Below are 16,973 nucleotides of genomic sequence, written 5' to 3' on the forward strand. Positions count from 1 at the left end.
TAGAACATGCTGTTCAAAGAAGCTATCTTGAAAGCATTTTAAGAACTCCTCATCCAGGCTACTACTGCCAATCTGCCATGTGTCTGCACCAATTTTCCGAATGAGCAATTCACTTCATGCCATTCTTCTGCCTTCTCCCCATAACCCTGCACATTCTTCCTCCTCAAATAATAGTGTAATTTTTTTTTTAATGTTTTGATTGCACTTGCTTCCACCACACTCTCAGGCAGTGAATTCCAGACCTTAACAGCTCGCTGCATGAAAAAGATTTTAATGTATTGCTTTTGCTTCTTTTGCCAATTAAAAAAATCTGTACCCTGTCCTTCTCAATCCTTTCAAAAGTGAGTCTTTGCCCAGACCCCTCAAGATTTTGAATAGCTCTATTAAATCTCCTCTCAGCCTTCTTTTCTAACTTCTCCAATCTATCTTCCTAAATTAAGTTCTTCATCCCTGAAATGATTCTCATGAATCTTTTCTGTACTCTCTCCAATGCCTTCACATCCTTTCTAAAGTGCAGCACCCAGAATGACACACAATGCTCCAACTGAGGCCGAAATAATATCTTACACAAGTTCTACGTAACCACTTTGCTCTTGCACTTGATGCCCCTATTAATAAAGCCTAGGATACTGTATACTTTTTAACCATTCTCTTAACCTGTCCTGATTTTTTAAAATATTCTTTCTAGGGATGTGGGCGCCCCTGGCTAGGCCAGCAGTTATTGCCCATCCCTAATTGCCTTTGTCAAGTTGGTGGTGAGCTGCCTTCTTGAACCACTGCAGTCCAAGTGTTGTTAGGAAAACTCACAGTGCTGGAAGGGAGTTCCAGGATTTTGACCCAGCAACAGTGAAAGAATGGCAATATAGAATGGTGTGTGACTTGGAGGAGAACTTTTAGGTGGTGGTGTTTCCATGCATCTGCTGCCTTTGTCCTTCTAGGTGGTAGAGGTTGCGTGTTTCGAATGTGCTGTTGAAGGAGCCTTGGTGAGTTGCTGCAATGCATCTTGCGGATGTTACACACTACTGCCACTACGCATGAGTGGTGGAGGGAGTGAATGTCTGTTGTGGCGGATGGGATGCCAATCAAGTGGGTTACTTTGTCCTGGATAGTGTTGAGCTTCTTGAGTGTTATTGGAGCTGCACTCATCCAGGTAGGTGGAGAGTATTCCATCACACTCCTAACTTGTGCCTTGGAGATGGTGAACAGGCTTTGGGGAGTCAAGGAGTGAGTCACTCGCCACAGAATTCCCAGACTCTGACCTGCTCTTAGCCACAGTATTTATTTGGCTGGTCCAGTTCAGTTTCTGGTCAACGGTAATCCCTTGGATGCTTATAGTGGGGGATTCAGTGATGATAATGCCATTGAATGTCAAGGGGCGATGGTTAGATTCTCTCTTGTTGGAGATGGTCATTGCGTGGCACTTGTGTGGCACGAATGTTACTTGCCACTTATCAGCCTAAGCCTGAATATTATCCCTGCATATGGACTAGACTGCTTCAGTATCTGAGGAGTTGTAGATGATGCTGAACATCGTGCAACCATCCGCAAACATCCCCACTTCTGACCTTATGACAGAAGGAAAGCCATTGATGAAACAGCTGAAGATGGCTGGGCCTAGATGATTGACCTCCCACAACAACAACCATCTTCCTTTGTACTAGACATGTCTCCAACCAATAAAGAGTTTTCCCCCGTTTCCAGTTGACTTCAATTTTGCTAGAGCTTCTTGATGCCACACTCGGTCAAACGCTGCCTCAATGTCAAGGGCAATCACTCTCACCTCTTGACACTCCTAACTCTTGAGTTTGCCTCTTTTGTCCATGTTTGAACCAAGGCTATAATGAGGTCAGGAGCTGAAATCTAAAATCTATCCCATTTAACACGGTGGTAGTGCCACACAACATGATGGAGGGCATCCTCAATATGAAGACAGGACCTTGTCTACACAAGGACTGTATGGAGGTCACTCCTACCAATACTGTCGTGGACAGATGCATCTCTGACGGGTTGATTAGTGGGGAAACGTTAAGCAGGTTTTTCCCTCTTCTTGATTCATCACCACCTGCCAAAGACCCAGTTTGAAGTTATGTCCTTTAGGACTCAACCAGTTCAGTCAGTAATGGTGCAACCGAACCACTCTTCGTGAAATACATTGAAGTCTCCCACCCAGAGTATATTCTGTGCCCTTGCCACCCTCAGTGCCTCCTCCAAGTGGTGTTCAACATGGAGGAGCACTGATTCATCATTTAATAGGGGAGTGGTAGGTGGTAACCAGTAGGAGGTTTTCTTGCCTATGTTTTATTTTATGCCCTGAGACTTCATGGGGTCCAGAGTTGATGTTGAGGACTCCCAGGGCAACTCCCACCTGATGATATATCACTGTGCCGCCATCTCTGGTGGGTCTGCCCTGTTGGTGAGGCAGGACATACCCAAGGGTGGTGATGGTGGTGTCGGCAACATTATCTCTAAGGTATGATTCCATGATTATGATTATATCAGGCTGCTGCTTGACTGATCTGTCCCACAGAGAGCTGTGGGACAGCTCTCCCAATTTTGGCACAAGCCCCCAGATATCAGTGAGGAGGACTTTGCAGGGTCAACAGGATTGGGTGTGCTGTTGTCGTTTCTGGTGCCTAGGTCGATGCTGGGTGGTGCTTATGGTTTCATTCCTTTTAGACTTTTTAACAGTTTGATGCAACCAAGTGGCTTGCAAGGATATTTCAGAGAGCAGTTAAGAGTCAACTGCATTGCTGTAGGACTGGAGTCACATGTAGGCCAGACCAGGTAAGGATGGCAGATTTCCTAAACAAAAACAAAAACAGAATTACCTGGAAAAACTCAGCAGGTCTGGCAGCATCGTTGGAGAAGAAAAGAGTTGACGTTTCGAGTCCTCATGACCCTTCGACAGAACTTGAGTGAATCCCAAGATTCACTCAAATTCTGTCGAAGGGTCATGAGGACTCAAAACGTCAACTCTTTTCTTCTCCGCCGATGCTGCCAGACCTGCTGAGTTTTTCCAGGTAATTCTGTTTTTGTTTTTGTTTTGGATTTCCAGCATCCGCAGTTTTTTTGTTTTTTTATTATGGCAGATTTCCTTCCCAGAAGATATGAGTGGACTAGATAGATTTTTAACAACAATTGACAATGGTTTAATGGCCATCATTAGACTAGCTTTTAATTCTAGATTTATATATTGAATCTAAATTCCATCAGTTGCTATGGTGGGATTCAAATCTGTGTCACCAGAGCATTAGCCTGGGCCTCTGGATTACTCATCCAGTGACATTACCACTCTGTCAAAGCCTCCCCATGTATCTCCAATGACTTATGCACATATAAACCCAGGTCTTCCTGCTCCTACATTTAAATCTCTGACTCATCCATTAGAGTTATACCCTTTCTTTTATACCAGAAAGAAGAAAAAACCGGTTATGGACAGTGAATTAGAATTTGCTGTCGGGGATTTGAAATAAACCAGCGCGAAGGCAGACCAAAAGTTCCAGCGAGAATCAGGGTTTTGATAAAAACTGGTCAAGGACAGAGCAAGAGTTGGGAATTTCAAAAAATAATCAGCCGGAGGACAGGGCAAGAGTTCCAGCGAGAGTCGGGGATTTAAAAAATAACTGGTGCGAGCACAGAGGGAGAGTTAATTAACATTTTATTGTGTTAACTTAAATTGCAATTTTGGTGCATTAAATAAATAATTTGAGGCATGGCAGGGCTGCTCATACCCGTCAAGTGCATATCCTGTACCATGTGGGGGCTGCAGGACGCTACTCATACCCTGGACAACTACATGTGCAATAAGTGCCACCTGTTGAGAAAACTCAAGTGCCATATCTTAGAACTCAAGGAGCAGCTGGTGTCACGAAGAGCATTCGTGAGGATGAGAGCTTCGTGGATAGCACATTTCAGAAGGTGGTCACCCCGCAGGCAGAGAGGGACTGGGTGGCCGATAGACTGACTAGAAAGAAAAGGTAGGTAGTACAGCAGACCCCTGAGGATATCCCACTCTCTAACAGGTACTCAGTTCTGAGTACCAATGGGGGAGAGGGTCTCTCTGCAGAGAGTAGTGAGAGTCATGACCAGAGAACAATGGGTGGCTCAGCTGTCCAGGGAGGGAGGAAAAAAGACAGGAGAGCAATAGTGATAGGGGATTCTAAAGTTAGGGGAACAGACAGGCACTTCTGTGGTTGCAGATATGGTTCCAGGGTGGTATGTTGTCTCCCCAGTGCAAGGGTCATGGATATCATGGAGTAGCTTTGGAGCATTCTTGAGGGTGAGGGTGCACAGTCAGAGGTCATGGTTCACATTGTTACCAACAATATAGATAGAAAAAGGGATGAAATCTTGCAGACTGTGTACAGGGAGTTGGAAAGAGATCAACAAACAGGACCTCAAAGGTAGTAACGGCCGGATTACTTCCAAGGCCACATGCTAGTGAGTATGGAAATAGAAGAATACATCTGATGAATGCGTGACTGGAGAGATGGTGCAGGAGTGGGGGGGCTTCAGATTTCTGAGGCATTGGGACTCTTTCTGGGGAAGGTGGGATCTGTACAAGCCGGACGGTCTACACCAGGACAAATGTCCTTGCAGGGAAATTTGCTCGTGTTGTTGGGGAGGGTTTAAACTGGATTGACAGGAGATGGGAACCTGAGGGGAGATTCTGATAAGATAAATTCAGGGCAGGGAGCAGGAGACAGAAAATTAGTGGTGACTTTGAAAGACAGAAGAAGCAAAGGTTTAAAGGTTTACAGCACAGGAATTTGGCAATGTGATAAGGTATTTATTTAAATGCAAAGAGTATAGCAAACAAAGCCGATTAGCTGAGGGCACAGATAGACACATGGCAGCATAGTATAATTGCTATAATGGAAACTTGGCTTAAAGAGGGGTAAAAATGGCAGCTCAACATCCCTGGATAAAAGGTTTTCAGGCAGGACAGAGAGGGGGCTAAAAATGGTGGGGGTGTAGCATTGTTGGATAAAGAAGCAATTACAGCTGTGAGGAGGGATGATGTACTAAATGAACCATCAAATGAATCTATATGGGTTGAGCTCAGAAATAAAAAAAGGGCAGCCACATGACTAGGAGTGCACTGTAGACCCCCAAATAGTGAGAAGGAGATAGAAGAACAAATATGTAGACAAATTTCTGAGTGCAAAAACAATAGGGCAATAATAGTTGGGAACTTCAGCTATCCTAATATCAACTGGGATATGGACAGTGTAATAGGCACAGAGGGCACAAAATTCTTGAACTGCATTCAAGAGAATCTTTTCAGCCAGCATGTAACAAGTCCAATGAGAGGGAATGCAATTCTAGGTTTAGTTTTATGAAATTAAACTGGGCAAGAAGATGAAGTTGCAATGGGTGATCATTTTGCAGATAGTGACCACAATGCAGTTAGGTTTGGCACAATTATGGTAAAGGATAAAGTTAGAACAGGAGTTGGGGAATTGGGGAAAGACAAATTTTACGAAGCTGAGAGGTGATCTGGCGAAAGTAGACTGGTTACAGGTCCTTGAAGGGAAATCAGTGACAGAGTAGTGGGAGGTATTCAAAAGTGAGATTCTACGGGCACAGTGTAGACATGTCCCCACAAAGGAAAAGGGTGATACTGCCAAATCTAGAGCCCCCTGCTTATGTAGAAGCATACAAGGTACGGCAAAGTGGAAAAAGAAAGTTATGACAGTCACAAAAAACTTAAAACTGTAGAAAGCCTAGATGAGTATGGAAAGTACAGGGATGAAGTAAAAAAAGGAATAAAATGAAAAAATATTGGCAGGTAAAATCAAAGAAAAACTGACAGGAAACAATGAATGATGGTTGATGAATGTTTTTGCGAATGGAAAATGGTTTTCAGTGGCGTTCCACAGGGCTCGGTGTGCGGTCCCTTGCCGTTTGTTTTATTGAGAGTGAAAAGGACAGCTGTTGTCTCCAGAATTATATCAATGGTTTGGTTGAGTGGGCAGAAAAGTGGCTGATGGAATTCGATCCAGAGAAGTGTGTGGTAATGCATCTGGGGAGGGCAAACAAAGCTAGGATTACACAACATATGCAAGGATATTGGGAGGAGTAGAGGAAATGAGAGAACTTGGAGTGCATGTCCACAGATCTCTGCAGATGGTAGGACATGGAATGCTTTCCTTTATCGGACATGCTGGCTGAAAAGATTCTCTTGAATGCAGTTCAAGAATTTTGTGCCCTCTGTGCCTATTAGAATACAAAAGCAGGGATGTAATGATGGAACTGTATAAAACATTGGTTAGGCCACAGCTGGAATTTTGTGTATAGTTCTGGTTGTCACATTACAGGAAGGACATAATTGCTCTGGAGAGAGCACAGAGATGTGCAGGAATATTGCCATGCTTGAAAGCTACAGCTGTGAGGAAAGATTGGAGAGATTGGGACAAAAACAAAAATACCTGGAAAAACTCAGCAGGTCTGACAGCATCTGCGGAGAGGAATACAGTTGACTTTTCAAATCCGTATGACCCTTCATCAAAAAAAATGGAGAAATGAGGTGAAATATAAGCTGGTAGAGGGGGGTGGGACAGGTAGAGCTTGATAGGGGGCCAGTGATAGGTGAAAGCAAAGAAGAGATTGACAAAGACACTGGCCCCCTGTCGAACTCTACCTGTCCCACCCCTCTCTACCAGCTTAAATTTCACCTTATTTCTCTATTTTCTTAGTTCTGATGAAGGGTCATACAGACGCGAAACATCAACTGTATTCCTCTCCACAGATGCTGTCAGACTTGCTGAGTTTTTCCAGGTATTTTTGTTTTTGTTCTAGATTTCCAGCATCCACAGTATTTTGTTTTTATATTGGAGAGACTGGGCTTATTTTCCTCGGAACTGAGAGGCTGAGGGGTGACGTGATTGAGGGGTCAAGATTATGAGGGGCCTAGATAGAGTAGACAGGAAAGATTTGTTCCCCTAAGCAGAGAGGTCAATTACCAGGGGTCATAGGTTTAAGGAGATTGGTAGAAGGATTAGAAGGGACATAAGGAAAAACAGCTTCACCCAGAGGGTGGTAGATGTACGGAATTCACTGCCTGGTAGTGGAGACAGAAGCTCTCAACTCATTTAAAAGGTATCTGGACCTGCACCTAAAGTGCTGTAACCTGCAAGGTTACATACCGGGTGCTGGAAGGTGGGATGAGAATGGGCAGGTAGCCTGTTATTTTTTTTGGCCAGCGCAGATATGATGAGCTGAATGGCCTCCTTCTGTGCCATAACTTTTCTCTGCTTCCATGGTTCTATATTGTCTCTCCATGTTCTTCCTATTACAATGAATACATTCAGGTTTCTCTGCATTGAACTTCGTCTGTCATCTGTTCACCCATTCTACCAACTTTTATATGTCCTTTTGAAATTATACACTATCCTCCTCACAGTTTGCACTGGTTCCAAATGTTGTACTATCTGCGAATTTTGAAATTGTGCCTTGTACACCAAGGTTTAGGTCATTAATATATATCAGAAAGGGCAAGGGCCCCAACAATGACACCTAGGGAACTGCATTACGAACGTTCCTCCAGCTCAAACAACATCAACTGATTAAAAGCAAAAAACTGCGGATGCTGGATATCCAAAACAAAAACAAAAATACCTGGAAAAACTCAGCAGGTCTGGCAGCATCTGCGTAGAGGAACACAGTTAACATTTCTAGTCCATATGACTCTTCAACAGAAACAAGTAAAAATAGAAAAGAGGTGAAATATAAGCTGGTTTAAGCTGGCGGGGGGGGGTGGGGGTCGATGGGACAGGTAGAGCTAGATAAAGGGCCAGTGCTAAGTGGAGATAGCCAAAAGATGTCACAGACAAAAGGACAAAGAGGTGTTGAAGGTGGTGATATTATCTAAGGAATGTGCTAATTAAGGGTAGAAAGCAGGACAATCAAGGTACAGATAGCCCGGGTGGGGTGAAGGGAAGGGATCGAAATAGGCTAAAGGGTAGAGATAAAACAATGGATGGAAGTACATTTAAAAATAATGGAAATAGGTGGGATGGGAAAAGAAAAGTTTTTATATAAATTTTTGAGAAAAAAGGGGGATCGGAAAGGGGGTGAGGATGGTGGAGATAGTTCATGATGTAAAATTGTTGAACTCAATATTCAGTCTGGAAAGCTGTAAAGTGCCTAGTCGTAAGATGAGGTGCTGTTCCTCCAGTTTGCATTGAGCTTCACTAGAACAATGCAGCAGGCCAAGGACAGACATGTGGGCATGAGAGCAGGGTGGAATGTTGAAATGGCAAGCTACAGGGAGGTCTGGGTCATGCTTGGGGACAGACCAAAGGTGTTCCGCAAAGCAGTCACCCAGTCTGCGTTTGGTCTCTCCAATGTAGAGGAAACCGCATTGGGAGCAACAAATGCAGTAGACTAAATTGAGGGAAGTGCAAGTGAAATGCTGCTTCACTTGAAAGGAGTGTTTGGGCCCTTGGACAGTGTGGAGAGGGGAAGTAAAGGAGCAGGTGTTGCACCTTCTGCGGTTGCAAGGGAAGGTGCCGTGGGAGGGGGTTGAGGTGTAGGGGGTGATGGAGGAGTGGACCAGGGTGTCCCGGAGGGAACAATCCTTGTGGAATGCCCCCAGGTAGGGCGAAGGGAAGATGTGTTTGGTGGTGGCATCATGCTGGAGTTGGCGGAAATGGTGGAGGATGATCCTTTGAATACGGAGGCTGGTGGGGTGATAAGTGAGGACAAGGGGGACCCTATAATGGTTCTGGGAGAGGAAGGTGTGAGGGCGGATGTGTGGGAGATGGGCCGGACACGGTTGAGGGCCCTGTCAACCACCGTGGGTGGAAAACCTCGGTTAAGGAAGAAGGAAGACATGTCAGAGGAACTGTTTTGGAAAGTGGCATCTTCAGAACAGAAGGCGACGGAGGCGAAGGAACTGAGAGAATGGGATGGAGTCCTTACAGGAAGCGGGGTGTGAGGAGCTGCAGTCGAGGTAGCAATGGGAGTCGGTAGGCTTGTAATGAATATTGGTGGACAGTCTATCACCAGAAATTGAGACAGAAAGGACAAGGAAGGGAAGGGAAGTGTCAGAGATGGACCATGTGAAAATTTGGAGGGGTGGAAATTGGAAGTAAAATTAATAAATTTTTCGAGGTCCAGGTGAGAGCATGAAGCAATCATCGATGTACCGGAGAAAGAGTTGTGGGAGTGGGCTGGAGTAGGACTGGAACAAGGAATGTTCCACATATCCCATAAAGAGACAGGTTTAACTGGGGCCAATGTGAGTACCCATAGCCACACCTTTTATTTGGAGGAAGTGAGAGTAGTTTAAGGAGAAATTGTTCAGTGTGAGAACAAGTTCAGCCAGACGGAGGAGAGTAGTGGTGGATGGGGATTGTTCGGGCCTCTGTTGGAGGAAGAAGTGGAGAGTCATCAGACCATCCTGGTGGGGGATGGAGGTGTAGAGGGATTGGACGTCCATGGTGAAGAGGCAGCGGTTGGGGTCAGGGCACTGGAAATTGTTGATATGAAGTAGGGTGTAAGAGGAATTACGGATATAGGTGGGAAGGGACTGGACAATGGGAGAGAGAATGGAGTCAAGATAGCGAGAAATGAGTTCCGTGGAGCAGGAACAGGCTGACACGATCGGTCTGCCGGGACAGTCCTGTTTGTGGATTTTGGGTAGGAGGTAGAAGCGGGTCGTCCGAGGCTGGGAGACTGTGAGGTTGGAAGCTGTGGAAGGAAGATCTCCAGAGGAGATGAGGTCAGTGACAGTCCTGGAAACAATGGCTTGATGTTCAGTGGTGGGGTCATGGTCCAGGGAGAGGTAGGAGGAAGTGTCTGCGAGTTGACGCTCAGTCTCTGCGAGGTAGAGGTCAGTGCGCCAGACAACAACACCCTGGTCAGCGGGTTTGATGACAATGTCAGGGTTGTACCTGAGAGAACAGAGTGCAGTAAGTTTAGAGAGAGAGATTAGAATGGATGAAAGGAGCAGAGAAATTGAGACGACTAATTCTCTGGTCCTGTCACTCAGCCAATTTTATATTCATGTTGCTCTGTCCCTTTTATTCCATTAGCTATAACTTTGCTCACAAGTCTGTTGTGCAGCACTATATCGAATGCCTTTGGAAGTCCACGCACGCCACATCAGCAGCATCATCCTCACCAACCCTCCCTGCTACTTCTTCAAAAAACCTCCGGCCAGTTAGTTATGCAAAATTTTCCCTGAAGAAAAGCTGGCTTTCCTTAATTAACCCATGCCCATGCTTTTATTGTCTAGTAAATGAAATAACTGCAATCGTTAGTTTTTTCTTTCCTGCTGTTGCTGAGCGCTGTTTCCCAGGCATTCTGTCGGACAGCTCTGCGCTGCTCAAGACACCCCCGAGTTTCAACGGGTGAAAGGCCGCGAGCTCAAGCACGCGAGTGCCGGCAGACCATCGTTGCGTCAGAGCGGCACCGCCGGCGCGCGTGCGCACACGGGTTAAGAGGGCGGCCGGGGACGGGCCTGTTGCTATAGGGGGGACGCAGGGGCTCGTCACTCACTGCTCCTGTGCGTGCCCTGGTTTATTTATAATCCGTCTTTAGGGAGTTCACGGGGGCACATAGGAAGAGGGATTGGACGTATTTCATGTCAGGAGGCGCTGCTACGGCTGGATTTGCTTGAAGGGGAGTGGGAGTGAAGAGTGTGGGAGGAGTGAGGAGTGAAAGGGCCTGGACCAGGGCGAAGGGCTGGGTACTTCACCGAGAACTGCAAGAGGGCAGGCGGATAAAAACAGAGGGCACCCGCGCAACCTCTTCTTTTTGAGGCTGCAGGAGGTGTGAATTGTCAACTGAAGTTCAGGCAGGTGGTGGAGAGGAAGCTTGCCGAGAGAACTTTGAGAGAACCTCCCGGCCCTGGCACAGATGGAGCCTGAAAGCAGCTTGGACTACTTCTTGGAGCAAGTGGCGCAAAAGGATGTTAGCCGACGACTACAGGTCGGCCAGGAGCTGATCGATTACTTGGGCGACCCCAGGAGGTCCATGGACGTGGATCATGACCCAAAACGGGCTCTGGACGATATCGTGGACGAGCTAACGGGATGGGTGAACTCCAGCAACTTCAAGGTAAGAGAAGGCGGAGCCCAGTGAGGCTGCTGAAGCGATTCCCCTGCACCCCGGCGAGTCCGATTCATCATCCCGTCACACCCCCACCCTCCTCTCCATCATCTTCATGTTGAGCTGGTTGACTCCACATCCTTTTTGCGTTTACTCAGCTGTTCGGGGCTGGGCTTGCTAGTGGCAGTAGGTGGGGCCTTTTTTTCGGAGCTGTTGTGATTGTCGGATTCATTGCTTGCAAGGGTACATTTCGGGAACGCGTTAAATGTGCGAATAGTAGGCAGAGATTTCCGGAAGCTGGTCCGCAGGTTGCACGGCTCTGAAATTCACCAGGGCCTATAGGCATCACATATCCATTTGAGACACTGAAGTGGGGGGTGGGGGTGGTGTAATATTTTTGTTGATTAACTGCTATGTTTGAGTTGGCGAGTTGCGACGTCTTCGAGTTCCTGGTGTCAATATCCCTGCGGTGCAGCAGTGTCCAGTAACGGACAAAATGTTGGGCATTTTTGGGATGGCAGAATCTGCACGTTTGTATCCCCAGTTGTTGCAGTTGTGACCAGCAAAGTGTTACACTGTTTTGAATCGTTGTATTTACCAATATTTGTATCATCGTTGTGGCATCAATACTCAAAAATCTAATTTTGTTTAGCTACAATGAGGCGACTTTATTTCTATAGCTAAGAAATGTTAAGATATTAAATAATGAATGTTAAGATAAATGTAAAGAATGGTGAGTTTGCATTTCTGCTTATTCTGGTGCATGCAGCTAAAACAGTATTGGCAGGTTCAGTGAACGGTCATTACAAATAAGAGACTGTTGACTGCTCTGGAACTTTTTTGCAGGGTAATTGACGTAATGGTGACACGTCTGGGCGTGTCGATTGAAAATGATACATCTGGGGTCCAAATTTAGAGCCAAGCGAGCAGCTAAACTGTAATTACAGAATCGAGCTCAGCGTTCGAAGTCTAAGACTTAGCTTTCCTTGAAATTTCATGTTTATTGTTAACCACCAGGTCAAAACAACGGGCTGTGTTTGACGACCAAATTGACTTTTTGAAAACATCGTTTTCTTTAATATTCACCGTAGAAGCAAACATGTCTTCATTAAACACTGGTTTTGCAAATTGCTCTCGATATGCTCAAAGAAATATCTTAATATTTGATAGTGCATATTTCCACTTGCCAATTTACCATTTTAAGTAACATACGTCAATGTGTTAATAAAAATCCTTTTTGAACGTGTCAGTGTAACAGGTGACACTTTTCTGATTTTGAAGTGATTACCTTAGTTTACTTAGAAAATCTTAACATTTGCACAATTCACATCGAGTCTGTTTTGCCACTTTTGCACGACATTTATCACATTTTGCAATTAAAGTGAAACTGTCTAAATTTGTCATGCCATTGTGAAGATCTGCACACGAGTTTGATTTTGTTTCTTCAAATCATTTGGCACTGTAGTGCACCTCATGCTCCAGTGCGCTGTGCTGTAGGGTAGTATAATGCATAACTGTCTACAATTTGTGACATAATTTAATTTGTGCCATGACATCAGGGGAAACTGCGAGAGAATGGCAAGATTCCTTATAGAGGATAAAAATTATGATGACCAAAAGTGATCCACTGTGACTTCGTGTGACTGATGAGATGCTTTGGCAGAACTTGTTAGCTTTCGCAAGTGAACGAGGAAGATTTGGATTGGTGGAGGGCAAGAGACATTACAGAAGGAGCAAACATTTGACAGAATGGAAAGAAACATTTAGCTGAAAGAAAAATTTAGCTGAACAGCTACATAAAATTGAGTAATGGTTCATTTGCCTAAATGAAGATGAGAAATGATGACCAAGGCCACTGATTTTTATTACTGAATCAAATTAAATTTTCTTGTATTTTGATTGTAGAATTTTTACCAGTATTTCAGGATCACATGCTTCTGATAAATCTGCTCACTGTTCTGATGAAAATATATAACTGTGATCAAGGCTAATTATCAACCTATGCTACAGTGTTTATTCTTAAGTACTACTTAATCAGAAGATTTGGACCTTGATTTCTTAAGGATTAGAACCCCTGTTTTTGAATCTGATCAGATTTTTTAAAAAAAACTACCCACCTACCTTACTTCAATTTTTTTTCTGGCATATCGCATGATAGAGAAGCCTACAGAACTTGGACAGAGCAGGAAACCTTGGAGGGAACAGCCATATTCTAAGAGTTTGAATGATCCAAAGCTTTGCAGTGTGTTAGTTGCTGAGTAAAGGAATGGGTGAATGCATAGGTGTGTAAGAGGTTCGGGTGGGTGAGGTGAGTGGGTAAGGAAGTAAGTGGTAGCTGGGTAGGATGCTGAGGTCAGGTCAGGGGAGATGGCACTATTCAGGTGGGATGTTGGCAAGGTCGGAGGCGGGTGGGTCAATCATACCCTGGCGTTAGATGAGAATTTTTCTGTTGACCACTTTCTGGGTAACTATCCAGGTAAGTAACCTGCAACTGTTCAAAGTCTCAGACACTAACTCAGAGTTGGAGACATTTTGGGTGGGGGCGGGGGGAGGGTGTCGGCTGGGCAATATTATCTAAAGAAGCTAAAGATACGCTCTGAATTGATTTGGAAATGAGAACTTTGAACTTTATTGGTTGGGACACAGGAAGTCAATGGAGCTGGATGAGGATGGGCTTTAGTAGGTGTGTTGGACTTAGTTTAGGAGAGGACTTGGACTGTGGTGTTCTGTGTTATCTGATTTGAGAGGTGTTGCTTGAGACTGGCAATATGTACGTTTGAGAAATTCATTCTCCCAGTCAGTGGTTAGCAAAATTGGGTTTGAAGACCCCAGGGAGTCTGTGAAATAACATGAAATGTAAGCTTGGAGGCAAGTATAGAATGCAGCTGCCACTTGCACAATGTGGAATGGGCTAACTGCCCTGAGCAGGGGTGCACCCAGGAATACGCAGACCCTGCAGTGTGCTATCAACTGCGTAGAGATTGAAAACTTGGGGAAAAGGTTTTACTTCCCTAAGCGACCAATGGAAATAACTGAAGGACAACGTTTTTGCATTTTAAGACTTTTACTATAACAGATGAGCTAAGATCAACATAGATCAAACTTTCATTAACAGGCAACTAATACACCAAACTAAAAAGATGCTTGCGCATTAATTTAACATGATTGACACATGTCTTGCCACCTTGGGTTGTGCACCATACGTCTGGCAGATAGGTAGCATTACAGGAGCAAATAGAAAGTTACTCCCAGCTCTCCAGCAGGCTCACTTCTCCCTGCCATGCCAGGTCAAAGCTTCAGGTATCCTTCAAAAGTTGTTCCACTTAGCTTGAAACAAAAATAAAAATACCTGGAAAAACTTAGCAGGTCTGGCAGCATCTGCGGAAAGGAACACAATTAACGTTTCGAGTCCATATGACTCTTCAACAGAACTAAGTAAAAATAGAAAAGAGGTGAAATATAAGCTGGTTGGGGGACGGTTGGTGGGACAGGTAGAGCTGGATAGAAGGCCAGTGTTAGGTGGAGATAGCCAAAAGATGTCACAGACAAAAGGACAAAGAGGTGTTGAAGGTGGTGATATTATCTAAAGGAATGTGCTAATTAAGGGTAGAAAGCAGGATGAGCAAGGTACAGATAGCTCTAGTGGGGGTGGGGTGGGGGGAAGGGATCGAAATAGGCTAAAAGGTAGAGATAAAACAATGGATGGAAATATGTTTAAAAATAATGGAAGTAGGTGGGAAAAGAAAAATATATATAAATTATTGGGGGGATAAAACGGGGATCGGAAAGGGGGTGAGGATGGAGGAGAGAGTTCATGATCTAAAGTTGTTGAACTCAATATTCAGTCCGGAAGGCTGTAAAGTGCCTAGTCGTAAGATGAGATGCTGTTCCTCCAGTTTGTGTTGAGCTTCACTGGAACAATGCAGCAGGCCAAGAATGTACATGTGGGCATGAGAGCAGGGTGGAGTGTTGAAATGGCAAGCGACAGGGAGGTCTGGGTCATGCTTGCAGACAGACCGAAGGTGTCCAGTCTGTGTTTGGTCTCTCCAATGTAGAGGAAACCGCATTGGGAGTAACGAATGCAGTAGACTAAATTGAGGGAAGTGCAAGTGAAATGCTGCTTCACTTGAAAGGAGTGTTTGGGCCCTTGGATGGTGAGGAGAGGGGAAGTAAAGGGGCAGGTGTTGCACCTTCTGCAGTTCCATGGGAAGGTGCCGTGGGAGGGGGTTGAGGTGTAGGGGGTGATGGAGGAGTGGACCAGGGTGTCCATGAGGGAATGATCCCTGCAGAATGCCGCCAGGATGTGGAACATTCCTTGTTCCAGTCCTACTCTGGCCCCCTCCCACAACTCTTTCTCCGCTACATCGATGATTGCTTCGGTGCTGCTTCATGCTCTCGTCTGGACCTGGAAAAATGTATTAAATTTGCTTCCAATTTCCACTCCTCCATCATTTTCACATGGTCCATCTCTGACAGTTCCCTTCCCTTCCTTTACTTCTCTGTCTCAATTTCTGGTGATAGACTGTCCACCAATATTCACTACAAGCCTACCCACTCTCTCAGCTACCTCGACTACAGCTCCTCACACCCCGCTTCCTGTAAGCACTCCATCCCATTCTCTCAGTTCCTCCACCTCCGTCGCATCTGTTCTGATGATGCCAAAACAGTTCCTCTGACATGTCTTCCTTCTTCCTTAACTGAGGTTTTCCACCCACGGTGGTTGACAGGGCCCTCAACTGTGTCCGGCCCATCTCCCATGCATCCGCCCTAACACCTTCCTCTCCCTCCCAGAACCATGATGGGGTCCCCCTTGTCCTCACTTATCACCTCACCAGCCTCTATATTCAAGGGATCATCCTCCGCCATTTCTGCCAACTCCAGCATGATGGCCCCCCCCCCCCACCGGGCATGATTCTGCAGGGATCATTCCCTTCGGGACACCCTGGTCCACTCCTCCATCACCCCTTACACCTCAACCCCCTCCCATGGCACCTTCCCATGCAACCGCAGAAGATGCAACAGCTGCCCCTTTACTTCCCCTCTCCTCACAGTCCAAGGGCCCAAACACTCCTTTCAAGTGAAACAGCATTTCACTTGCACTTTCCTCAATTTAGTCTACTGCATTCGTTGCTCCCAATGCGGTTTCCTCTACATTGGAGAGACCAAAGGCAGACTGGGTGACCGCTTTGCGGAACACCTTTGGTCTGTCCCCAATCATGACCCAGACCTCCCTGTAGCTTGCTATTTCAACACTCCACCCTGCTCTCATGCCCACATGTCTGTCCTTGGCCTGCTGCATTGTTCCACTGAAGCTCAACGCAAACTGGAGGAACAGCACCTCATCTTCCGACTAGGCACTTTACAGCCTTCCAGACTGAATATTGAGTTCAACAATTTGACATCATGAACTCTCTCCTCCATCCCCACCCCCTTTCTGATTTCCCCCCCTTTTTTCCCAATAATTTATATAGATTTTTTCTTTCCCCACCTATTTCCATTATTTTTAAATGTGTTTCCATCATTGTTTTATTTCTACTTTTTAGCCTCTTTTGATCCCTTCCCTTCACCCCACCCCACCCCCACTAGGGCTATCTGTACCTTGTTTGTCCTGCTTTCTACCCTTAATTAGCACATTCCTTAGATAATATCACCACCTTCAACACCTCTTTGTCCTTTTGTCTGTGCCATCTTTTGGCAATCTCCACCTGTCATTGGCCCTCTATCCAGCTCAACCCGCCCCCCCCCAACCAGCTTATATTTCACCTCTTTTCTATTTTTACTTTGTTCTGTTGAAGAGTCATATGGACTCGAAACGTTATCTGTGTTCCTCTCCACAGATGCTGCCAGACCTGCTGAGTTTTTCCAGGTATTTTTATTTTTGTTTTGTTTTGGATTTCCAGCATCCGCAGTTTTTT

The 16,973-nt window shown here is 45.4% G+C and overlaps 1 protein-coding gene across 13 annotated transcripts in view; it reads left to right on the top strand.

Annotated features, from left to right (window-relative positions):
* The first annotated feature begins 10,469 nt into the window (after positions 1–10,469).
* clasp2 (cytoplasmic linker associated protein 2) overlaps positions 10,470–16,973 on the top strand; it is a 557,389-nt gene continuing 550,885 nt past the window's right edge. For all 13 annotated transcript variants that reach the window (XM_041189359.1, XM_041189360.1, XM_041189361.1 and 10 more), the window contains exon 1: positions 10,470–11,067. In XM_041189359.1, the coding sequence (XP_041045293.1) occupies positions 10,867–11,067 (201 nt within the window). In that variant the 5' untranslated portion in view covers positions 10,470–10,866. The remainder of the gene's footprint in view (positions 11,068–16,973) is intronic.

The sequence above is a fragment of the Carcharodon carcharias genome, chromosome 6, assembly GCF_017639515.1.
Source record: "Carcharodon carcharias isolate sCarCar2 chromosome 6, sCarCar2.pri, whole genome shotgun sequence".
Taxonomy (NCBI): Eukaryota; Metazoa; Chordata; class Chondrichthyes; order Lamniformes; family Lamnidae; genus Carcharodon; species Carcharodon carcharias.